Genomic DNA, 26469 nt, shown 5'->3' on the forward strand with positions numbered 1-26469 from the left:
CTTTGTCTAGTTGTGGTGAGCGGGGGCTGTTCTTCGTTGCGGTGTGTGGGCTTCTCACTGCGGTGGCTTCTCTTGTTGCGGAGCACAGGCTCTAGAGCACAGGCTCAGTAGTTGTGGCGCATGGGCTTAGTTGCTCTGTGGCGTGTGGGATCTTCCCGGAGCAGGGCTCGAACCCGTGTCCCCTGCATTGGCAGGCGGATTCTTAACCACTGTGCCACCAGGGAAGCCCTGGAACATATTCTTGTGTCAAAAGTAAAGAAGTGCTTAGAAATGATGGGGACAGAGGAGGAAAGGTAGGGAGAAAAATGATGGGGACATGTTAAAAGGACAGAGAAGCCAGCTTGAAGGGCTCCTACTGGCCAAATCTGGGATATCTTAAGCAGCAAACTAAATAATGATAGTAATTATTTAATGGGTTCTAAACCCATTAAATAAGAATCCACATGTCTATATTGAAACAAATACACAAGGGAGAAAGGAAAATTCTTAAATATAAGAGAGGGCCAACTGATACATTTAGAAGTAATGGTGGAGCTAGAAAATATCCATCTTGCAATTATCATGATAATTGATTTAGGGAAGAATCACCGATGGAAACTAAAACTAGTAAGGGGAAGTTTGAGAAGTAAAAGGATATTTACCTAGTCTCAAAGTATATCTCCACAAGATACTTATTCATTACAAAAGGAAGAGTAACTTTACTGAGGAGAAATCAGGTGGAGAGCACCTTAACTAAGTGTTCAAAGTATATATTGCCAGTAACAGGAGAAATAAGTTCCATGTGCTTTCTGATATTATGCACTGAGAAGACACACTGTAACTTCTAACATCACGTATAGTCAGGAAAAAACAGACAACCCCATAAAATAACCCATAAGATAACTAGCATGTACTCTTCAAAAACAGAGATATAAATATTAAGGTTATAAAAGACAAAGACTGAGGATCTGTCTCAGATTAAAGGGGACTAAAGACACCTGACAGTTGAGTGCGGTGCATTATCCAGGACTTTCTTTTCCTGTAAAGGACACTGGGATAACTGGCAAAATCAGAATATATTCTATAAATTAGGTAACAGTCAATGTTAACTTTCTGATTTTGAAAATTGTGCTGTGGTTATACATTAGAATATCTTTTTTTTTTTTTTTTTTTTGCGGTACGCGGGCTTCTCACTGCTGTGGCCTCTCCCGTTGCGGAGCACAGGCTCCGGATGTGCAGGCTCAGCGGCCATGGCTAACAGGCCCAGCCGCTCCGCGCCATGTGGGATCCTCCCGGACCAGGGCATGAACCCATGTCCCCTGCATCGGCAGGCGGACTCTCAACCACTGCGCCACTAGGGAAGCCCTAGAATATCTTTGATTTTAGGAAATATGCATTATTTAGAGATAAAAGAGGGCATCATATCTCAGGTTACTGTCACATTATTCAGGGAAAAAAAATAGATGGAGAGAAAGAGTAAAGCAAACATGGTAAAGTGTTAACATTTTAGAAATCTAGCTGAAGTCACAGAGGAATACCATTTTTCTCCAAGTCTGAAATTATGTCCCCCAAAAAAAAATATATATATATGTATGTATATTTAGACAGAATGACTATCTAAGGGTAAACAAATTTTCCAGTGATTTGACCTTTCCCAGCAACTCCTGGGGCAGATAGGCTTTCCGGGGCTTAAAGAGAGACCCAGTCTGGCTCACAGTCAACACAATGGCGCCTCCTTGCTGAAAGAAAGGAGAAAAAGCTGAATTTGAAAAAGACAGAAAAATGCATTTTAATTATCTGCAGTTTTTTTTTTTTTTTGCCATATGGTGGTATGGCAGTGTGATCTAGCACAGTTAACTGGCAACTAATTTGATTATTAATTCTCAATTTGACTCTGACAATAAATTGCTACATGATCTTAAATTTATCAAAATCCTTTCCAAAGTTGATAAGAAATAAAAACACCTTGAACAATTGCAGCAAAGTGAAATTATGCCAATATTTCAAAAAAAAATGGTTTTGAATAAGTGTACTCCAGTCAAGTGGAAAGATAAGAAAACAAATATATAGATTTAAAACTTGGTACAGTTATGAGAATTAAATAAGATATAAGAACTTTCTGTCCATAAAATTAGAGACCGGTAGGTATTAGCAATGAGGCAGTTGAACATCTTTAAAACGAAAATACATTTCTTTCTGAAATCTGTTAGATATCATGTGCACTCACCCAATCATTTTTCACCATTTTCCTCAGGTTGTAAATAAATGCTAGTTCTTCTGGGGCAATCTGCACATCGGTCAATGTGTGAGACAGAGGTGAGAGGGAGGAGAAGGGGAGAAAAGAGGGAGAGAAGAGAACATTACTTGCTCTGCCCGGATGCTCCCCTGAGATATCTGCACTGACAACAACTAGAAAATCCTCAGCTGGGAAATCTCTGGAGGACTCTGCACTCTCACTGTCGAGGGCCTGGGTTCAATTCCTGGTCAGGGAACTAAGATCCCACAAGCTGTGCTGTGAGGCCAAAAAAAAAAAAGAGGAAAAAAAAATCCTCAACTACTACATAACTATAGTACCTGAAGGTACCTCTGGAATAAGCTACATGGCCACTGCTCCTCAAACTGCCATGCTTCTGGAGATTAAAAAGAGTTACCAAGGGAGAAAATACCCACTACCCCAACCCACCCCCTTCCTTGATGCTTCTGATCGTCTCTGCTTAGACCAGAGAACATCATTTTGAAAAGAGAATAGAAAGAAGAAAATTGACAAAGAAACCACAGCTTTTGTTGTCATGCTCTTGGTATTCAGTGGATGATGGAATGTGGCATCATCTCCTTCTGATACTATTTTCACTATACATCTTATTTCAAATATTCCAAGGCAAGAAAATATACTGCATGGTCTAGAAGGCTATGTCCCAGCCTACGTATATGATGGGTTCTGAAATCAGAGAAACCAAAATAGAGAAACTCAGTTTTCCTACCGGGCTTTTATCTTCTCTTTTCAGTGTGGTCCTTCCCCAGAGAGCATTGACTCCATCCACTGCCACCAGGAGGCGAAAAATACCCAAAGAACTTTGCCTCTTTAGCTCTTTGAGCACAATCCCAACTGCATCTGTGGCATTCCTCACCCGCGTTATGCCCTGTAGGGAAAGAGAGACAGTGGCTTGCAGTCCTACAAGAGGCTGTCTCTGGTTAGACATAGTACATGTTCAGTGTCTTTTTTTATACCTGTTCAACTACTTCTCCCAGGGGACTGCCTTTCTCAGTGCTTTCTCGCTTATTCCAGACATACTTCTCTTGAACTTTTATCTAAAAATAAAACAAAGACCAAAAAAGGCCACTTAGCCTAAGGATGAACCCATCCCTAGCTAAGAAGGTAGGGTAGGAGGCTAAGATTATTAGCATTCTATTTTCATCTATTTTTCAAGCCTTGTAAGAGAGCTCAGCAGGGAAGTGAATGCTTTCTAGCCCATTTCTGCCTGGAGCTTAAAAAAACACACACAAAAAAGTAAGGGATTCTGACTAAAAAGGCCCAGGATGAAGCCTTGGCACGTGCATTTTTAACAAGCTCCTAGGTGATTCTGACTTACATCCAGAGTTGAAAATCCCTGGCCTAGAGACTGTATCCAAGCATCACTAGAGAATAATTTTACGAATATGTTTCTGGTACCTAAGAGATCTAATCTGGAGAAAATTATGTAGTTGAAATGTGTGTTAGAGGATTTTAGGCTGTCACCTTGGAAAAGTCAATGAAGCAATCTGGACTTCACTTTGCTACCCACCAGATGCGACCAGCTTACTGCTGCCTCTTTATTTTACATGGATAAATGAGTTTCAGCGTGTGAACTCACTGTGAATAAAATGTATGAAAGAAATACAAAATGGTATAGTTATCCCAACTACAATATTAGTTCTCCATAGTCTACTGGTACTCAGGGCACAAAGAAGATAAAAATCTTAAAAGATTGTCCAGCACCAAACTTCTGGGAGTCTAGTCACCTGACTCAAGAAATGCTCATTTGCAGTTTTGAAATTCTTCAGCCAGGTTGAAGCCTCTAAAGGTTGATCAAAGCGCTGTTTGTTGTAGGTGGACTGCAGAAGATCCCGGCAGTTTTTCACCCAAAGATGAGCTAATCAAAAGGCAAAAGAAAACAAACTAGGCAGGAACTGACTGTATTCAACTCAAAATACTCTATGCTTCTTTAAGTTATGGGAGATGACTTTAGTTTCCCATATATATTTCTTAAAGCCTTCTTGCTTCAGAGGTTTACTTTTTGGTCTGGTCCATCTTAAATATTATCATTACACACAATACACAAATAAATGGATTAAAGGTCACCTCAGCTTCCTGGCAGTTTTTAAAGGCAGAAAATGTGGATGCAAACAACACTGAACAAAACAAGGAGGGATATATGAGAAGTATGAGAGTTTAAGTTTTTAAGATCCATGCTGACAACCTAGAATGCTGACAAACAGTACCATGTCAAAGGTTCTAAGGGTACTCAAAGTTGTTGGCTGATGGCAATAAAGCTTGTGGTGAACACTAAGGGGGGAGTTTATGCTCTTGGGCATTAGCTATCAAAGTGAGGATTGCTGCGCCAAAAAATACTTCATTCTAATTATCAAAAGGTTCCAAAACTAACTCAGACCAGCCTGTACCTGGAGCAAAGACTTCTCCCTTAGTTGTCAGAGCCCTGTCAGAAAATTGAAGCCACAATGTTACCACAGTAACAGAATAACTAACCCCAACATAGTGAGGGAAGTTCTTACCATCTGGAATATGCAGTATCAGCCAATCCTGTTTTGCACAGAAATGAATACTATGGCAAAGACTGAGGGTTTTTCCTGTTCCCTTCTCGCCATCTAAAGCACTTGCTGTTAAAGAAAACACCACCTTCCAGTAGTTGGGACTCCACGCTCCCAATGTGGGGGCCCGGGTTCCATCCCTGGTTGGGGAACTAGATCCTGCATGCCGCAACTAAAAGATCCCGCATGCCAGAACAGAAGATCTTGCATGCCGCAACAAAGATCACGTGTGCTGCAGCTAGGACCTGGCACAGCCAAATAAATAAATATTTTTAAAAATAATAAATTTATAAAAAAAGAGAAAGGAATAGTAGTTTCTTTTTTCTCACCAGGAATTGATTTAGGAATGGATGTGTGACGTAATTCTGGGCAATATGAAATGAGGGATGTCTGATGGAAGCTTCTGGGAAATTTTTCTTTGTTTTAAAAAAAAAAGAATGCAAGAAAGGAATGTTTACTTTTCTGGCCTTTGGACATGGCTCTGTGAAGATGAGATGTTTGGAGCTGCTGTAACCATTTTGTCAACATGAAGAAATCAACCTGGAGACAAAACCTAATATGGTGAGGATGACAGCAGAAAGATTAAAGGAATCTGAGTTCTCTCTTTTTTAAAAGAATATTCATTTGTTTGTTTTGGCTGCACCCGGTCCTGGTTGCAGCGCGCAGGGTCTTTAGTTTTGGCATGCCTGTGGGGTCTGGTTCCCCGACCGGGGATCGAGCCCGGGTCCCCCTCACTGGGAGAGCAGAGTCTTACCCACAGGACCACCAGGGAGGTCCTGGAATCTGAGTTCTTGATGACCTCAATGAACTGCTGAAATAACCAAACCTGAGCCTAAACCTGATGTTCCTGTTCCTTAGGCAAAAATCATTTATTACCTAAGCCATTGTGAGTTGGACTTTCTTCTTACTCAACTGCAAATGAAGCATCTTAAGTGATAAACTAAAACAGGAGAAACACAACATGAGATGAAGAATTGGGTCATTTTAGAGATGAGCCACCAAAAGTTGGAGTATGTTAATATGCTATTTAATATGTTCATACCTAATTCTTTTAAAAAAAGCTGTTTTGACAGTACCACTAAAATAGATTACTTATGTCTTTTAAATTTAGGACTGCAAAAATCTCCAATTAGAGCAAGGAGTAAAAGAAACAAGTTCCTGAGGAAAATAAATTTAGTCAATTTTCAAAATATTAGAATTTTCATGCACTCTTACTACAGGAGTGTCAATTCTGACTTAACCCCTTCTGGCTAAAAATAAAGGTATTTTCTTAATTAAAAAAAAAAAAAGAAAGAAAGAAAACACCACCGAAAGGGACACTTCAACTGTCAACAAATAAAGCATTTCTTCTTTTCCCACATTTGAGGAAGGAAAGCATTGGCTCAGATAGCCCAGGCAAGCAGGAAAGGATACAGAAAACGTATCGTACAGCTGGATGAGCAAAATTGGTGTTTTTCAGGTAATGCAGAAGCTCTAGGGCTGGTCTCCTTACCATCAGGCAAGCTTCATTGAATGTCTTCACCTAACAAAACAGGGAAAGAGGAAGGAGAGGGTGGGGTGTGGAACTTCTAGCCAGTTCTTGGTAATATACACTGAGTCCAACATAGCAACCATAGCATCAAATTGCCTATTTTTCATTTATTCAGTTAGGAGAGGTTGGTATTGAATTTGAAAATTTAGCCATGTAATTTAGCTAAAAATTGAAACACATTATCCCGCACCAAGTGTGTAACATTCAGCTTTTGATTATTTCTGTAAATGAAGCACAGATATTACATCAGTTAATTGAAATTTACAAATAATCCAGACATAACTATGTAACCTACTTAAGGTTGATATAAATATTAAAAGCGTGTAAAATGCTTAACAAAGCATCTGACACATGGTAAGCATCAAATAAATGTTAATTCTTTTAAATTTATTTTTAGCTAATTTTTCTTTTAAATTAAATTTAATTAATTAATTTATTTTTGGTTGCATCGAGTCTTAGTTGCGGCATGCAGGATCTTTCGTTGTGGCACGCGGGCTTCTCTCTAGTTGTGGCTCGTGGGCTCCAGAGTGCTTGGGCTCTGTAGTTGCGGCACGTGGGCTCTCTAGCTGGGGGGGCAGAGGCTCAGTAGTTGTGACGCGTGGGCTTAGTTGCCCCATGGCATGTGGGATCTTAGTTCCCCACGTTCCCTGCATTGGAAGGCAGGTTCTTAACCACTGGACCACCAGGGAAGTCCCTTTAGCTAATTCTTATAACTGTAGCCACCTAGACTTTTCTCTAGAACTTATATACATACCAGATCAGGAGCAGGTGTGACCAACTGCCCCACAGCTATGAGGCCATACCTGACACCACCAGTATACAGATACACCAGAGAACTGGCACACAAAATTCATTCCCTTTATGCCATCAGGAATAATTTGGTGGAAAAATTTGGGAAGCAGTGATATGTGTGAAAATGATTTGCAAATAAAGTATTTAATAATGTCTACTGATAAGAATAAGTACCTAACAAATACTATTCACAAGTATATCAGATAGGGATTAAGATAGTGTTGGTATTTTTTAAAGAAATCCTAACCAAACAATTGAATTGGAGAAGGACTTTGACAGGTAAGTTCAAACTTAATGGAAAGTGAAACCTTCAAAAACATGATACAGATATTAAAACAGAAATGCCGTATTAGGCAATATGACAGTACTAAAATACACAAACAATGGTGAGGGAGTTGGCCTTTACATAAATGGAAGTTATGGAAAGAATGTATGAGTAATTCCTTCCAAAGCACTGGTGGTTAACCATTCTGAAAGCAACCTGCAATAGTTAAAGTTAGGCCCTCAGAACTATGTTAGAGATTGTACTACGAATGTCTTGGGACAGTTTAAAGATGATTTCTTCTGACCGTGTCCTATTTCCAAACTTAACAAAATTTTTGATGACAAGCTGTCTATGGCCTAGAATTAGCCCCTTTACTGGTGTCTCATCTAACTTCTTGAAATAAAACACATTGAAGAAATGACATCCTCTGGTTTCTAAGCTAAAAATCACCTGCACAGTCAAGTTTGATATTTCAATAAGAAGGAATAATTTCTGAGGCTGAAACTAATTGAGCAGGAATTATCCAAAAGAACCAATTTCCCCAGGGACTTCCCTGGTGGTCTAGTGGGTAAGACTCCATGCTCCCAATGCAGGGGGCCTGGGTTCGATCCCTGGTCGGGGAACTAGATCCTGCATGCATGCCACAACTAAGAGTCTGCATGACGCAACTAAGACCTGGCACAGTCAAATAAACAAATAAATAAATAAATAAATGTTTATTAAAAGTGTTAAAAAAAATTTTGCCAACAAACTCTGTTTGCAGTTAACTATGAATTCTTTCAATGGCTATAAAGCAATCCAAGATTACATTCTTTGGGTTGAATTTATGACCACAAAACTACATTTTCTGAAAACCCATGAGACTGAAGAAGAACAATGAATGATGCATCTAATCCAAATATCATTTCTATTTGGCTCAAAAATATATTATGTTTTTGCTTTTCTATACATATAAACTATTTTCATGATATTTTGCTAAGGCAAATATTAAATTCATTTTTAACAATTATTTGAAGTCTAAAGTTTCTAGAAATCTGTTGGGTAACACAAGGAAAAGAGTGGAATATTATTTATTTACTTAAGAATATTTTGCCTGGCTCCAAAAAGGATTTAAAGAGGTTAACTGCAGATAAGCATTTGCTTAAAGTAATTATAACAACAGCACTATTCACAAAAGATAATCAATAGCTCAATTTATCTGATTTGTTTTTAAGATTCAAATTAAATCTTTTATAGTTTTCTACTCACTTAATTCCACCCCTCTGCTATCAACAGCTTGTGTTATAAGCTCCCTCCAATTCCCTCCCCTGTTTTGAGCACCTGCATTACAAAGCGAGGAGGCAGGCCATGGGAGAATACAGTCTTCAGATCTTGGAAGGATATGTTGTAGTGCTGACCCTCATGCTGCTCCCCATGCTTGGCCTAGGAAATAAAAATGCAAACAGGTATAATGGATAGAGTGACAAAGACTTTGAAAAAGTGTCAAGGGCCTTCTAGACTGTAGTGAGGAAACACTTCTCTCTCAGAGCTGGAAAAGATATTCTTTCATTTCTTAGACAAAAAATGCTCGCTGTTGTCCCCAAGTCCACAGTGTATATATAAAGCTGATGTTGGCCTGAATGATGAAGCCAGTTGCTCGGCAACATAAACCCTAGATGTGGAAGGAGCAGAGACAAATCTTGCCATCTGGATTCTTCTGTGCTGTGCATAGAGATGATCCAGTCACGTGACAAGATCATCTGCATGCCACTGTTGCCATAGAAACCTCTGAGGAACTGGCAGATAAAGGGACTACAATTACAGGGAAAAGCTGAAAGGCAATTCAATGACTTCATTCACTTATTCTATTTCATTTTGTGCTTGTGAAAGTAGATGAACGCTAGAGACATAAATAAAACACACCCTGCTGAGATGGTGTTTTGGGTAATGAGTTATTTTTTTCCCTTCCACAAGCACAGCATATGTTAAGTTGGGGCAACTCAGAGGGCAGGGGTAGGGACAAAAAGGGAGAGAAAAGCTATTGGTTCCCTTCACATTTAAGCACAGACCATACAACTGATTTCATTTATAAGAGGCAACAATAATACTGAGGAAGGAGAAATCAGCATTTAGCCTAATGGGACCTGAAATAGAAAATGCAACACTGGATACTGCTGGAATCCTGGTTTCTACCGATAAACTTCACTTTAAATACTGCTCTTCTCAACAAATCAAGTTAGTTCCCTCTCCAGACACTAGGAAATCCACTTAGAAAGGTGGAAGATAGTACCAGATTGGTTATTAGGAAAACTATGTGGTCCTAGGCAAGTAAGTTGATTTTGTTAGGGTTCTCCATACCAGGGTTGGTAAACTATGGCTGGCTACCCATTTTTGTAAATAAAGTTTTACTGGAACACAGCCAGGCCCATTTGTTTATGGCAGAGCTAAGTAGTTGTGACAGAGATCACTTTGGCTCATATGCCTAAAATATTTACTATATGATTCCTACAGGAAAAGTTTGCCAACCCATCATACACTAAGATCAATAATAACTACTAAATTTAACTTCTAAGGAACTGAGTAGTTAAGTATTTACTAGGTACCTACTCTATACCCAACAAAACCCTTGGCACAAAGTGAGTTCAATGGTAGGAATTAAACCAAAACAGATATGGACTGACCTGTCTGAGCTATGTTACCATAGTATCAGATAGGGATGGGGAAGATCAGGGTTCCAGAATGCTGTCTCAGGTACTGTCTGACTATATGTAAAAATCTGCTTAGCTTCTTTCAGTTTCAGTTTTTCTTATGTGTAAAATGATGGCAATACAAATTATAAGCCCTGAAAAAAACCCATATACACGTTAGCAACTCACCGGATCATTCTCACTGGTGCGGGAAATAGCTCTGGGACTCTCAATTGCAACCTGGTTATCCAGGTGAGCAGCAAGGCATTGGGGTGCCTGGGTCCCTATGTGCAAAAAACGTCCAGGGTCCAACTATAAAAGAAACCATTTTAGTGTTTTACAATTAAAAGGCTTTTTACGCTTGCTACAACACAGAGGTTTTAAGCCATATCTGCCACAGGGAAAAATATCACTATCATGCATTTTAGTTTTATGTAAAACAGATCCTTGTTATTATTTATAATTCTCTAAGTCCAATCACATTATTCATACTCTGAATCTGTTCCAGCTTGTGTTGCTATGTCTGGGCTCTGTCCCATATGGAAACAATTCCGTTAGAGATTGTTCAGGAGCATAGCTCAGCCATTAACAACCTAACTCAGGAAACTTCATTTAATGCTCTTGCCTACAGTGATGAATGGTGGCCAGTATTGTACAATTCCCAGCTGTCTAGTAATCCTAGTCACCTCAGTTATTAGGGGATTAGTGCAACGTTCCTATTTGATAGGTATAATTACACTCCTTGCAACAATTTTCTTGCTAGCTGTGTCCTGAAATAAAGAATCTTTCATTAAGAACATGTAACGAGGGAGTGAGTAAAGCATCCAGCTAAGTGAAAATAAACTGCTCTACAGGCAACTCAGTGAACTGCACATGGAAACCTCAGAACTGGGAAAGGTTTGGGGAAGAGGATGAAATTTCAGGAGACAAATCTGAGAAAATGCTAACTGGAGAACTCCCAAGCTGAGTTTAAGGATAACAGGCCTTGTGTATAAGTGAAAAGATGCCAGTTACAAGAGAAAGATTAGAGCATGAATCCAGTAGAATGAGGAAAACAGGGTTGTGAGAGATGGCTGTAGAAAGGGAGCTGCTCGCTAGGTCAATAGATAGTATGAAAGCTGCCTGTATTTATATTTAGTCTCACCAAGCAGCTTCATGAGTGCAGAAAATGTATATTATTTTTGTACTACCTCTCATAACATTTATAACCATTTAACAAGACCTTTGACTTCCTGACAACTTTTTAACTGGTATCTTTAAATCTTTGACTCTTCATCTTTCACAGTCCAGAAGATTTGTCCTCCCAAATAGGTTTAACATTCAGCTAATCAGAAAGTTTGGATGGTTCCCTATTAATGTCAAAATAAGTCTCAAAGTCCTTAGCATGATAATTAAGGCCACTGCTATAAGTTCAACCTCCTTTTCTAGTCCTACTCCTTTATAAACTCTATACTCCAGCCAGCCAACCATGCTAAAACATGTTATTCACTTTCATGCCTTTATATTTCTGCTCATTCTATTTCAGCTTCCCTCTCTCCCTATTTAAATCTTACTCATCATTTAAGACTCACCTCAAATGTCATATCCTCTGTGAGGATTTGCCAGACACCTCCAGGCAAAAGCAATTATCTTTCCCTCTCTATAGATAGCACTTTCTTTGTATTGCATGCATTTTTACTCTGCCTTGAACTACATTCATGGCTTTTGTTAACTGAGTACCTATAAAATGCTAGGCAACAGAGTGTTATACACACATTATTTTTGAGCCAAGAATCCTAGAAGATAGGTAGAATATTACGCTGTTTTATTATGAGGGAAATCAAAGTTCAGGGAAGTTAAATAACTTTGTCTAAAGTCACAGAGTTGGTAGGTGATGAACTCAGAATTCAAATCCAAGTTTGTGGGACTCCAAAATCTTTATCCTTTTTATTGCATCATGTTATCTTACACACAAGTTTGTCTCCCATTTTAGGCCACACACACTTGAAAGAGAAAGGAAAGAGAAGGGATCAGGTTTTATTCATTTTTGTATCTCCTTCTCCAAGTACCCAGTGCACCACAAATACTTCATACTTGTGCCCTGGAATAAAAAAATCTTTCTTAGAGACATGATGATATGGGGGAGTTTGTAAAGCATCTAGCTAAGTGAGAGTAAACTGCACTACACTGCAACTCAGTGAGCTGCACATATAAACCTCTGAACCAGAATTTGCATATTTAATGTAAAGTAATAGGGTAAAGTAATACAGTTGCTCCAACACTGTCTGCGAATGCAGAGACAGCAATGTTTATCACATGTACTCTATACCTCCCAGCCTCCCTTGCAGAAAGATTGGGGTCACATGATTAGTTCTGGCTAATGAGCTATCAACAGAAATAACTTGGGTCAATTCTAGTCAGAGCCAGTTAAGAGTGGGTATAAATTCTCTTTTTTCTCCTGCCATGGCAACCTTAAAACCTACATGCTGAGATGGCATCCCAAGATGACAAAACTGCATCCCTATGTCTATCCCCTCCCATATTTGCCTGTAAACCATTTTTTTTGGCAGCACTGCACAGCACGTGAGATCTTAGTTCCCCGACCAGGGATCGAACCCGTGTCTCCTGCAGTGGAAGTGCAGATTCTTAATCACTGGACCGAAAAGGAATTCCCTCCCTGTAAACCATTTTGGAAATATAGCAACATCAAGAGCAAAACAAAACATATACACACAACACAAACAATATCATGTGTTGAGTTAAGCCAATAAGAATTCAAGGCCTGTTACCTCCATAGGATCTGAACAATACACCCTACAATGTTCTCAATTCTACTGGAGAGAAAGCATCATGTCTCTAAATAAAGTAGCAGTCAAGTGGAAAATTAAAGATATTCAAGGACCACAGGGTGGTGCTATTTCTACAAGAAACCTTTGACTTTTTAGTTAAATGTTTTTTGCAGCAAATTAAAAGCTAGCAAAATGGATTCCTTACTTCTTCGTGTCATATATGGCATCACCCAGCTAGTCTCTTGTCTCCAGGGAAAACAACCATATGTACAACTGCCTCTGCACCGTTCCAGAATGAAAATCATGCAGTTCTTGATAGAAGGGCATTCACGAGCCAATAAAGAAGGTAACTCTAAACTAATCTACAAAAAGCATAAAATCTTCTCACTGACATTCCTCTGTACTTTGGACTCAGGTCTTTCTTGTTTGCTATAAAGGAAGAAGAAATTGTAGCCTTTTAATATAATAAGTTGGGGCCAGAATCCATCCCTTTGTTGATCTTTGCTTTTTCATATTGTTTTATAAAAATGGGTTATTTTGGGCTTCCCTGGTGGCGCTGTGGTTGAGGGTCCGCCTGCCGATTCAGGGGACACGAGTTCGTGCCCCGGTCCAGGAAGATCCCACGTGCCGCGGAGCGGCTGGGCCCGTGAGCCATGGCCGCTGAGCCTGCGCGTCCGGAGCCTGTGCTCCGCAACGGGAGAGGCCACAACAGTGAGAGGCCTGCGTACCGCAAAAAAAAAAAAAAAAAAAAAAAAAAAAAAAAAAAGGGTTATTTTATGTACATAGGTTTGTCATGAATCCCTGGAAAAAAGGTGAATCCTATAAGAGGAAGGGCTCCTTTTTAAGGAAATCTAATCTGTAATTAAATGATCAGATGGAAGTGACTAAGCCCTTCCAGCTCAGTTCTCATCCTTTAGGACATAACTCTGGTAGGATTTCCTCTGGACCCTACTAATCCAGATTAGGTGCTTCACCATGCTATAACAATCATTTATTCATGATCCCACTACTGGACTTCCAGGTCCTGAAGAAAACATGGACCATAAAATGCAATACAGCACAGTGGTTAAGGCCACAGGCTATGAAGTCAGACAGACCTGGTATCTAGTCTGGGTTAGACAACTTCACAGCGTGTTACCTCAGGCAAGTTACTTAGCCTTTCTAATTCTAAATTTCTGCATCTGTGAAACAAAAATATTATCTACCTCAGGGGTTGATCATGAAGACTAAGAGAAATAAAGCACTTAGCACAGTGCCTGGCACATAATGAATGCCCAACAAACAGTAACCACTGGGACTTCCCTGGTGGCACAGTGGTTAAGAATCCGCCACGGGTTCGAGCCCTGCTCCAGGAAGATCCCACATGCTGCAGAGCAACTAAACCTGTGCGCCACAACTACTGAGCCCATGCTCTAGAGCCCGTGAGCCACAAGTACTGAGCCCATGTGCCTAGAGCCCGTGCTCTGCAACAAGCCCACACACTCCAAGGAAGAGTAGCGCCTGCTCGCCGCAACTAGAGAAAGCCTGTGCACAGCAACGAAGGCCCAACGCAGCCAAAAATAAATAAATAAATTTAAAAAACAACAACAAAAAAGACCCAAATAGTAACCATTATTAGTGAAATGAGTCATCTTAGAATCCTGAGTATCTGCCATAAGGAAGGTGCTGAAAAACTATTTGCTAAATAAATGAGAGAATGAAGTAAAGCAACAGAACAGTCTTTCTTACATATGATTTTATTATTTTAATCAACTATCAACTATCAGAAATCAGCAACTTAGGGCTTCCCTGGTGGCGCAGTGGTTGAGAGTCCGCCTGCCGATGCAGGGGACATGGGTTCGTGCCCTGGTCCAGGAAGATCCCACACGCCGCGGAGCAGCTGGGCCCGTGAGCCATGGCCGCTGAGCCTGTGCGTCCAGAGCCTGTGCTCCGCAATGGGAGAGGCCACAACAGTGAGAGGCCCGCGTACCGCCAAAAAAAAAAAAAAGAAAAAAGAAATCGGCAACTTATTTTTTTTTAAATACTTCATGAAGGGATGATAATCATTGACTCAAATGGAGAATAATGATAATCATTGACCCAACTGCACTTAAGCTTATTTATCTCCTTTAAAAAAAGTCAGTTCTCCTATGATAGGGTAAATTCCCAAGCGCAACTATTCTACTAAGACCTGTTATTGGATTTTTAAAGGGCAGTTGGGAGTGAAGTGTATGGGCAGAGAAATGGAATTGTGACTGTTCTTTTTTTTTTTTTTTTTTTTGCGGTACGTGGGCCTCTCACTGTTGTGGTCTCTCCCGTTGCGGAGCACAGGCTCCGGATGTTCAGGCTCAGCGGCCATGGCTCATGGGCCCAGCCACTCCGCGGCACGTGGGATCTTCCCAGACTGGGGCACGAACCCGCGTCCCCTGCATCGGCAGGCGGACTCTCAACCACTGCGCCAGCGGGGAAGCCCGTGACTGTTCTTTTGAGCAAAACTAGTCAGCTGAAGTTCTCCAGAGCATTTTATTCTGGATACAATCAATCCAGAAAAGAAATCCACCTAAAGACAGTTTACACAAAGCACTTAGGTCAGTCAGGACTCACCTTATGGACGCTGGAGATAAGCCTTGTCATTCCTTTCAGCATTATCCCTGCACTTTTAAAAAAAAGTGAAAAGGTAAGCCACAACTGGGAAAAGATATTTGCACAACGGATTAGTATCTAGAATAAATAATGCCTTTAAATTGATTTAAAAAATGAGCAGAAGACACGAACAGATATTTCACAGAAAAGGGAACACAAGTGGCTAGTAAACCCATGGGAAGAGTTCGACCCTTATGACAAATCAGGGAAATGTAAATTAAAACCACAATGAGATACCATCCACAACCATCATATTGAGAAAAATGAAAAAGACAACAGCAAATGTTAAAGAGGCTGTGAAGCACTGGGAAGTTTCCTATACTGTCAATGGAATTATAAATACAAATATCTTGGAAAACAAATTTGACATTATCTGTAAAGTTGAAAAGGTACATGTCTATGGCCCAGGTATTCTACTCCTTCATATTTATTTTAGAAAAACACATATACATGTACACTGGGAAATATGTATCACAATGTTCATAGTAGTAGAATATGAATTATCAGAAACTGTAAAAAGCCCAAATGTCCATTGATAGAAGAGTGGATAAACGGAGATATGGTCACGCAATAGATGCCATACAAAAGTAAAAAGAATAAACTGCAGTTACATGTAAGACATAGATGGATCTCAAAAACTAATGCTGAGTGAAAACTGTAATATACAGAATGATATAATTTATATGAAACTCAAAAACTTAAATCCTAATTATCTGGAGAATACACATATATGTAATGAAACTGAAAGAGAAAGGCAAGAGAATGATAAGCACACATTTAGAATAATGCTTACCCTTAGGGAAGAGGTAAAGGGACAAGATTGGGGCAGGTCACACAAAGGAATTGTAATGATCTATTTCAAATGATGGATAATAGATATGAGTATTTGCTTTATTATTTTTATACCATGTGTGCTATATTTATTCATTTGTATGTTGGAAGTATTTAACTAAAAAACCCTAATCATGTGGGAGCTAAAAAATGTTTAAAATACTTAAATGCAACTCTCAATATTCACTAGTAGACAGCATAACTAAATCAAATCTCCAGGTAATCACCTACTTCATTTTGGCTAATAATTTTCACCTTACATCCAAAATCTTTAAAGCAGCAGCAACAACAGTGTTACACCCATTTATTCAACAGTAACAACAACAACAGAGTCGCACCCATTTATTCAACAGTTACTGAGCACCTATTATGTGCCAGGGCCTGTGAATAAGATGGTGAACAAAGCTGTTCAGTCCCTGACCCAACAGAGCTTATAGTATGGTTAAGAGATGACACAAACTCCTCTGAATTCTATCTCCTTTTAGTTTTCAAGTTTACTATTTCTTTTAGAAACTGCTTATTTTCCCATCAACCTCTTTCCATTTTAAGAGTTTGTGGAAGAACAGCTTAAGACCACTCAGTGGCTGTTCCTACTCATTCAGTGGCCTGAGCAGTGGGAGCTGCAAACCAGTCTTCAGTGGCAGGCTGAGCACTCCGGTCTTCAGCAGGGAACTGCTGAATAGGCACAGGGAGCACCTGCACACCTTCGGACCAGTCTGCCGCCTCAGGTTGAGCAGCAGTGAACTCAGGAGCTGGAGCAGCCCATTCACCCTGAAATTCCTCCTTGGTCACAGTCTTCTCAGCTGCCACCTGCTCTTCCTTTTCAATCTCTTCAGGAACTCTGTAGAAGTAGAGATCAGGCATGACCTCCCATGGGTGTTCACGGGAGATGGTGCCACACATGCGCAGAACTTCACATCAGACTCACTGAGTGAGCTCCCTTGTTGTTGCATGGGATGGCAATGTCCACATAACGCAGAGGAGAGTCTGTGTTACACAGAGTAATGGTGGGCAGGTTAATGTAAAAGGCCTCTGTGAGAGACTGGTCAGCCCTGGGATCAGTAACCAACCAGAAGCCTCGGCTCCTGGAAGGCTGCCTGGATCTGGTTAGTGAAGCCTCCAGGAGTGAAGCGGCCAGCAATAGGAGTAGCTCCAGTGACAGCAGCAAACTTCAGCACAGCTTGCTGGAGGATATGACACTGACATCAGCTGGGTTTTCAATGGCAACAATGGCACCAGCTGCCAAGAGAAGCTTCTCTCAGGTTCTCTTCAGATTTATGATGTAGATGCCATCACTGTTCCTTTTGTAGATGTACTGTTCCATTTGGAAGTCAAGGTTGGTGCCACCTAAGTGGGTTCCAGCTACAAGAAATTTGAGGACATCCTTCTCCTTCATTTGCAGGACATCAAGGGCTCTGGACATTGTGAAACTTTCCCTTTAAGTTACAAGGGAATCCAGAACAATGCCGTACAGACCCCGTCTGGGTAGCGCGGAAAAGGCAAGTTTACTTTTTAATAAAGATGCAAAGCATTCCTTAATTCAGTCATTCAAAAATGTGTTTTTTTTTTATACGTGCCCACACTATACAGACTACACAGTGGTGAACAAGACTGGCATGGTCTCTACTGGCCTGCCTCACATTTACATGTGGGATTGCAGGGCTCCTTTGCTGTGTTTGAAAACCAAAAGTTCTAGAGCAGCAGTTCCCAAAATGAGTTTGGTGAATACTAACTAGTCATAAAATGCACCAATGTTCTCTGGCCAAAGAAATTTGAAAATGCTATATAGTTATTCACTTCTTGAATAATTATAATATATGCACATATTCACAAATTTAAAGGCTTTGGGGAAAACTATAGTTAAGAGACTTCATTTTAATCCAATTTACTTGGCCTTGGAACCCTTGGAACTTCCCTTGTTGCAAAATACTATTAATAACATTCTCCTGGCTGCTAGTGGAAGGGCTGCTGCTGTGCAGTAAGGTGGCGACTGTGAGCATGTGCCCAGGCGTGAGGATGAATTCTACTAGGCCACAGGCAGGGTTGAGGTCCCCTCTGTTCCCTGTTCTTCAACGGTTCTCCTTTGTTCTGCCTTACACTGCCTCTACTGCTGTCCACCAGTGTCCAACGCCCACCACCACCACCTGCTGCCTAATCCAACTGTGCAGAGAAGAGCTAACAGAGCAAGTCTAAGACTGCTGTCCTTAGAAAGGCCTGGTTGCAAGTTTGCCCTTTAGCTGGTGTCTCAGAACTTGGATTTCAGGAGAGTTCCCACCATTCCCAGAACTGGTAAGAGTGGGTCACTGTGCCTCAACTATTTATACAAACAACATGGTTTACATTAAACACCTGCTTTCCTTCTGAGAGTCTGGAAATTTACTAAATGCGAGGCTGATAATGACTATATGACCAGCCCCAATAGAAACCGTGGGCACTGAGACTCTGTTGATAGTTTCCCTGGGTGGCAACATTTCACGTGTTGTCACAAGTTTTTGCTGAAGGAATCAAGTGTGTCTAATGTGATCCTACTGGGAAAGGACTCTTGGAAACTTATACCTGGTTTCCTCCAGATTTTGCCCAACGTGCCTTTTCCCTGTGCTGATTTTGCTCTGTATCCTTTTGCTGTAATAAATCATAGCTGTAAGTAGGACTATGTGCTGACCTCTGAGTCCTCCTAGGGAATCACAGAACCTGGAGGTAGTTTTGGCAACGACTGACACAACCACCCAGTGCCCAACACTACCCAGCATCGATCTCTACCTTATACCCACCATCACCTGGTACCCAACACCACCATCTTTGACCAGCTCAGTTTTCTTAAGCCCAGTTCTTCTCAATCCTCCCCTATTTCAATTACTTCAACTCCCTGCCTCCAACACTGTCCTCCCCGATCCGTGATCAGCTAACTCTCATACCAATTCTAACCCTCTGTATCAGCTGATTTCCAACCCTAAGCCCTCTACCTAACCTCAAGTTTCCCAACTTCCAAACTACTCAAGACCCCAATGCCACTCCAACAGATCTGGCCTACCCAACCCTGCTCCCTAGATCTTCTCAATGTGCCCTGGTACAACCACTGTTATGAGACAGCTGTGGGCTGCAGCTCTGGAGGGAGGTAGCGTCCTAGAAAGAGTGGGTGACATGGTCCTGAGGTCACTACTTCTTCCTCCAGGTATGCCTGTGGTCATTGAGGCCATTACTCTGGCTATGTTTTAGAGATTATGGGAAATGCTGGTCAGGAAAATGTGACTAGCTTTCCATCTTGTATCCTGTCATCTTGTATCCATATTACAACATTGGGTCTACTAGCCTCCATCCTTGAACTTCTCCAATCCATCCTTTCCACTGAAGTCTGGCTCTTAAAACCCTTCAATGTTTTCCTACTGCTTTTAAAGGTAAATTACACACATACACACACACACACACACACGGCTTATATAACAATAACAGAAGATACTTTAAGAAAAAAGGGGGGGGGTGAATCTCAAAAGTCTGATCTCAAAGCAGACAATCCAGACTAAACCACATTTTCCATGTTCTTTAAAATATCTGTAAGTAGAAAAAAATCCTATTGACAGGCCAAATGAAAGCAGAAGAATGGAATATTTGCTCATTCTACATTCCAAGACATATACAAATCAGGGCACTGCAAGAAAAAGGTTCAAAGCCACTAATACTATGAAAAAATTGAGTAATGATTTCTCCTTTCGGTTTTTTCATATCCTTTGAACGTCGATTTGCAGAGTACAAGTTAACCACATTGTAACTGGAAGGCAGATAAAGGACAGGTTTCCTATTAAAACCGACTGATGGGGCTTCCCTGGTGGCGCAGTGGTTGGGAGTCCGCCTGCCGATGCAGGGGACACGGGTTCGTGCCCTGGTCCGGGAGGATCCCACATGCCGCGGAGCAGCTGGGCCCGTGAGCCATGGCCACTGAGCCTGCGCATCCGGAGCCTGTGCTCCGCAACGGGAGAGGCCACAACAGTGAGAGGCCCGCGTACCGAAAAAAAACAAAAAAACCCACTTCTCTAATATTGTTCAGCTGTCATCATTCTGAGACTCTACCTGTTGTCTATTTCTACTATTTCAAGGAAGCAGAGTCCTCCCTCCAATCCCAGTCATTCTTTGTTTAAAGGGAGGATAGGGACTTCCCTGGTGGTCCAGTGGTAAAGAATCCGCCTTATAAGGCAGGGGATGCGGGTCCGATCCCTGGTCAGGGAACTAAGATCCCACGTGCTGCGGGGCAACTAATGCCGCGTGCCTCAACTAGAGTCTGGAGCCGCAAATTACAGAGCCCATGCGCTCTGGAACCCACACGCCACAACTAGAGAGGGAAAACCTGCATGCCACAACTAGAGAGAAGCCCGCACGCTGCAACGAAGATCCCGCATGCCACAACTAAGACCCAATGCAGCCAAAAATAAATAAATAAAAAATAAATCTTAAAAAAGAAAGAAAGAAAGTGTGGATAAAACAAATCCCAGAGACAAATAATTCCTTAGTCTTTAAACCCTTTGAAGTGTTTTCAGGTACACTTGTAAGGGACATTTACTCACTATTGTATTTAAAGTTCTGTCACCCTTCTGACAAAACTTTCTGGCTAGTGTTAGAGCTCTCTTTCTTTAAAAAGAAAAAAAAAAAGTACTGTCACATAGGCCAAGTGTACACTGAAAAGGAAGTCAGAAAAAGCCTGTACCAAACTTAGAAAGGTATCCCAAAGGCTATATGCTAACACTTCAGTGGTCACAAAAATCATAGATTATTTTTTAAATTAAACATTTACTATTGAGATATTTATATATTCACAGGCAAGTGAAAGAAATAATACATGTTCCATGTATCCTTTACCCAGTTTCCTCCAATGGTAACATCTTGCAAAACTATAGTACAATATCACAACCAGGATATTGACCTTGATACAGTCAAAATACAGAACATTTCCATCACTTTAAGGATCCTTCATGTGGCCCTTCTACAGCCTCCAGCACTTCCCTCCCACAACCCTCCCATTCCTTAACCCATGACAACCACTAATCTGTTCTCTATTTCTGTAATTTTTTCATTTCAAGCATGTTATATAAATGAAATCATATGGTATGCAACCTTTTAATATCAGCTTTTCCCATTCATCATAATTTTCTGGAAATTCATCTAGGTTGTGTGTTACATGCATCAATAGTTTTTCTTTTAATCCTGAGTACTATTCCACGGTATGAATGTGCCTGTTTGTTTAACCATTCATCCATTGAAGGACATCTGGGCTGTTTCCAGGTTTTGGGTATTACGAATAAGCTGCAATGAAACATTTGTGTACAGACTGTGTGAGGAGAATCAAATTCTTCAGGTTAAGGTGATCTAGTTCAAGAACTGAATTAATGCTACAATGATCTGAATAATAATAATAGTATTTTTCAGAAACAGGCTCTATATTAAGCAATTTATAGGCACTGTCTCACAACACAATCCTATGAAGTAGATATTACATCCATGTGAAAATAGGGATGGACAGACTAACTTGCCCGAGGGTATATAGCCTAAAAGTGACAGTTCTGGAATTCAAACCTATGTTTGACTCTGCAGCCTTTGCCATTAGTCACTGTGTATATTGTATTATCAATTATCAAGTGCCTGAACATTTCCACTGATGGGGAACTCACAAAGCAGTCCTGCTTTTATGTAAAGTTCTTTCACAATCTGAGGTGAAATGTCTCCTTGTAGCTTCCATTCACTATCCCAGCCTTTCTCTTTGGTTTTACAAGCTACCTTCCATGTGATAAACTGAAGGTAGTTATGTCCCCTATTTTTTCTTTTCCAGGGTAAATGTCTTCAGTTTCTCAAAGCAATCATCATACAAGTCCTTTATATTACTCATCAATACTCTTCAGCTATCATCTATCTTTTTTTAAAATAAATTTATTTATTTAATTTTTGGCTGCATTGGGTCTTCACTGCTGCACGCGGGTTTTCTCTAGTTGCTGAGAGTGGGGGCTACTCTTTGTTGTGGTGTGCGGGCTTCTCACTGCGGCGGCTTCTCTTGTTGCGGAGCATGGGCTCTAGGCGCACGGGCTTCAATAGTTGTGGCACACGGGCTTCAGTAGTTGTGGCTCGCGGGCTCTACAGTGCAGGCTCAGTAGTTGTGACGCATGGGCTTAGTTGCTCCACGGCATGTGGGATCTTCGCGGACCAGGGCTCAAACCCATGTCCCCTGCGTTGGCAGGCGGATTCTTAACCACTGCACCACCAGGGAAACCCTCACCTATCGTTTTTAGATTTTATATTTTCAAGAGTAACTATTTTGTTATTCTATAACACCACTGTTTCATTGACAACACAGCTTACTAACATCATCAGTTCTTTCTTTCTTTCTTTTTTAAACAAATATTATTATCTAACAAAATCGCAGCAGCCCTTTTTATGGAAATTGTCAAGCTGATCTCAAAATTCATATGAAAATGCAATGGACTCAGAATAGTATATAAAACCTTGAAAAATAAAGAACAAGGTTGGAGGGCTCACATTCCTGATTTCAAAACTTACAAAGCTACAGAAATCAAGACAGTGTGGTATTAGCATATGCCTATAGATCATGTATGTCTGACCCATATGTCTACAGATCAATGGAACAGAGTTGAGAATTCAGTAATAAACTCTTATATCACAGTCAGTTGATTTTTAACATGGGTGCCAAGAAAATTCAACGGGAGAAAGCACATTTCTTTTCAAGAAATGTTGCTGGGACAGTAGAATATCTACAAGTAAAAGAATGAAATTGGACCCCTACCTCACATCACACACAAAAATTGACTCAAAATACATCACAGACCTAAATCAAAGTGCTAAAACTATGAAACTCTTCGAACACATATAGGAATAAATCTCCACGACCTTGGATTAGGCAATGGTTTCTTAATGATGCCAGAAGTAACAAAAATAAAAAAAATAGATACTTGGACTTCATCGAAATTAAAAATTTCTGCTTCAAAGGATACCATCAAGAAAGTAAAAGACAGGAAATCCTCTGGCAGTCCAGTGGTGAGGACTCAGTGCTTTCATAGCCAGGGCTTGGTTCAATCCCTGGTGGAGTAACTAAGATCCAGCAAGCCTCTCAGCGTAGCCAAAAAAAAAAAAAAAAAAGAAAGTAAAGGACAACCCACAGAATGGCAGAAAAGATTTGCAAGTTATATATCTAATAAAGGACTTATATCCATAATATATTATACAAAGAACTCTTTACAACTCAACAATAAAAAGAAAATGTAACTCAAAAATGGGCAAAGAGGGTTTCCCTGGTGGCGCAGTGGTTGAGCGTCTGCCTGCCAATGCAGGGGACACGGGTTCGTGCCCCGGTCCGGGAAGATCCCACATGCTGTGGAGCGGCTGGGCCCGTGAGCCACAACTACTGAGCCTGCGCGTCTGGAGCTTGTGCTCCGCAACAAGAGAGGCCGCGGCAGTGAGAGGCCCGCACACCGCGATGAAGAGTGGCCCCCGCTCGCCGCAACTAGACAAAGCCCACGCACAGAAAAGAAGACCCAGCACAGCCAAAAATAAATAAATAAATGAAATTTAAAAAAAAAAAAAAAATGGGCAAAGAACTTAAAGTTTCTCCAAAGAAGATACACAATGGCCAATAAGCACATGAAAAGATGCTCAACACCATTAGTCATTAGGAAAATGCAAATCAAAAACACAATATGATACCACTTCACACTCACAAGGATAGCTAATATCAAAAAGAACAGACAATAACAAGTAATGGGGAGGATGTAGAAAAATTGGAATCCTCATACATTGCTGCTGGAATTGTAAAATGGTGCAGCCACTTTGGAAAACTGTTTGGTATTTCCTCAAAAGTTTAAATGTGGATTTACCAAATGACCCAGCAATGGAATCCAAGCTCGCTCTGCTCGCTGCATGACAGGTCAACAAGTCGGAGACAAGGTGTTGAGGCAAGGAATATGACTTTATTCGGAAAGCTGGCAGACCAAGATGGCAGACTAAAGTCTCAAAATAACTATCTTATCCGGGTTTGGATGCCAGTTTCTTTCACAGCACAGAGAAGGGGAGGAGATGAGGAAGTAAAAAGGCCATAAGTTTTGCAAATATCACCTGGAATGGCCAGCCTCAGGGAGGGGAGGTGTTAATTTCTTCTTTCTTGTAGCCATCCACAGGTGGACAGGGGCCGGATGTTTCCCTGAACAAACCAAATGTTTCCCTTTGGTTTAACATTCAGGCATTTGGGGCCGGTTCCCCGAGGCAGGCCATTATGTATAGACAGTATCCTTTTAGTGAACAACAACAGCGGAAAACAAAGGTTAAAGTAAAAGAAACAGATCCAACATGCACTGCTGCTGTAACAAATTACCACAAACTTGGTGTCATAAAACAACACAAATTTGTCATCTTAGAGTTCTGTGGTTTAGAATTCCAAAATCAAAGTGTTGGCAGGACTGTGTTCTTTCTGGATGCTCTAAGAGAGAATCTGTTTTCTTGACTTCTCTAGGTTTTAGAGGTTGCCCTTTCATCTTCAAAGCCTGCAACAGTTGGTCAAGTCTATGTCCTACTGCCTCACTCTGACAGAGTCTCTGGTCTCCCTCTTCCACCTTTAAAGAACTCTTGTAATTACAGTGGGTCTACAAGATAATTCAGGATAATCTCCCTATTTTCAGGTTAGCTGATTAGTAACCTTAATTTCCTTCTGCCATGTAACATAATGTGTTTACTGGTTCCAGGGATTAGGACACGGACATCTTTGGAGAGGAACCATTATTCTGTTTTCCATACCATCCTTGGTTCAAATAATTCAGGGTTCATTCATTCAATAAGGTCATTTTATTGAGCACTTAATATATTTTAGTCTCTGGTAGGCACTGGAGCATAAAAGAACTGAATACGATCTTACTTGTCTATAGTTAGCTGACAATTCATGAATCAGTGCAGTTACCCAAAGCTAGTTAAAGACAGAGACTGTAAGTAACTTTCTTTATATACAAGTGTAGTGGAATTCCATTAAAGGTGTTTTTTCTTTTTAGCATATGCAATTATGTTGCTAATGAGAAATTTACTATGAAGGCAATGTGGTATAGTGAAAAAAGTTAAGTTTTTAAGAGACAGGCAAATTGAAGTCTAAAGACAGTTACCCAACTTCTTTGAGCCTCAGCCTTCTCATCTGTAAAATGGGGGTAAGATGATCTATTTCAAAGTGTTGTATAAGGATTAAACAGGAACACAAGTTCTCTTGGCATGGTATTCCACAAATGTTAATTCTCTTTCTCTTCTCATATTTTAAGTATCTAACATTCATTTCAACATTTCCATGACTTGCTTTGCACTAGACTACAAAAGAATATAAAAGAAACGTTACATAGTCCCTGACCTCAAATTAAAAGTGTTCTTGGTAGGGTAACACACCTGCATACATGACACAATAAAAAAAAAGATCAATGGCTCCTAAATGGCTCCATGAAAAAGTTGGGACTTAAGGTTAGGAAAAGCAAATATATAGTGAGGTAATTAAGGCGGATTTCCCTTTAAAAAAAAAAAGCAAACAAATAAAACCTGATCCATATTTTGAAATATAATATGTTAAGGGGGAAATTTAGGAGTGTCTACTTGAACTTTAGAGCTTGAATAGGCCTTTGAGATTAAGCTAGTACAGTGATTTTCAAACTATTCCCAAATCCCTACAAGTCCACAGATGTGAAGGAAAAGGGAAACCCAAGTGGATCCCTCACCTAATTTATTCAGTTTACCCACTGGGTGAAACTAACGATTACTAGAATAGAAGAAAGCTTTGGAATTATCTGTGGATTTTAATAGTCCATAGTTCTCCTGAATTCAATCATCAAGAAAAAGTAAATGTTCATGCAGAGTTCTGTGAAACAAGTATCAGTAACCACGGAAATCTGACAGACCTAGTTTTGCACTGTTTTACCAACGATTTGGAAGAATAGAACACAAACTACCAATTACACCCACAAACTTTATCAACATCAAGAGTACTGTGAACGATAACATTAACTCTCTGCACTTTCCCTGTGCCTAGGAGCTAATTCTACTTTACACATATTTTATTATTTTACTACACACCAACCCTGAAGGCAGATTTGGAGTTAACTAATTTTTATGTTCAGTTTTTCGTTTCTTGTTGATAAGGAACTAAGAAGAAGAACTTTCTGAAGGACACACAAGACACGGGAGATCGAGTCCAAA

General features: G+C 40.4%; 1 protein-coding gene and 1 pseudogene across 4 annotated transcripts in view; both read right to left on the minus strand.

Moving 5' to 3' along the window:
• DAP3 (death associated protein 3) overlaps window positions 1–26469 on the minus strand; it is a 30595-nt gene that overhangs the window by 2527 nt on the left and 1599 nt on the right. For 3 of the 4 annotated variants that reach the window (XM_060298492.2, XM_030842194.2, XM_030842193.2), the window contains exons 2-11: window positions 15391–15442; window positions 10229–10351; window positions 8694–8795; window positions 6199–6307; window positions 4750–4842; window positions 3979–4109; window positions 3208–3288; window positions 2961–3119; window positions 2207–2266; window positions 1629–1718 (exon numbers count right to left, since the gene is read on the minus strand). In XM_060298492.2, coding sequence (XP_060154475.1) covers window positions 1629–1718; window positions 2207–2266; window positions 2961–3119; window positions 3208–3288; window positions 3979–4109; window positions 4750–4842; window positions 6199–6307; window positions 8694–8795; window positions 10229–10351; window positions 15391–15432 — 990 coding nt within the window. In that variant the 5' untranslated portion in view covers window positions 15433–15442. The remainder of the gene's footprint in view (window positions 1–1628; window positions 1719–2206; window positions 2267–2960; window positions 3120–3207; window positions 3289–3978; window positions 4110–4749; window positions 4843–6198; window positions 6308–8693; window positions 8796–10228; window positions 10352–15390; window positions 15443–26469) is intronic. The other variant, XM_060298493.1, reaches the window with a different exon arrangement.
• On the minus strand, window positions 16821–17706 carry LOC132593645 (small ribosomal subunit protein uS2 pseudogene; annotated as a pseudogene).

Source organism: Globicephala melas, chromosome 1 (assembly GCF_963455315.2).
Source record: "Globicephala melas chromosome 1, mGloMel1.2, whole genome shotgun sequence".
Taxonomy (NCBI): Eukaryota; Metazoa; Chordata; class Mammalia; order Artiodactyla; family Delphinidae; genus Globicephala; species Globicephala melas.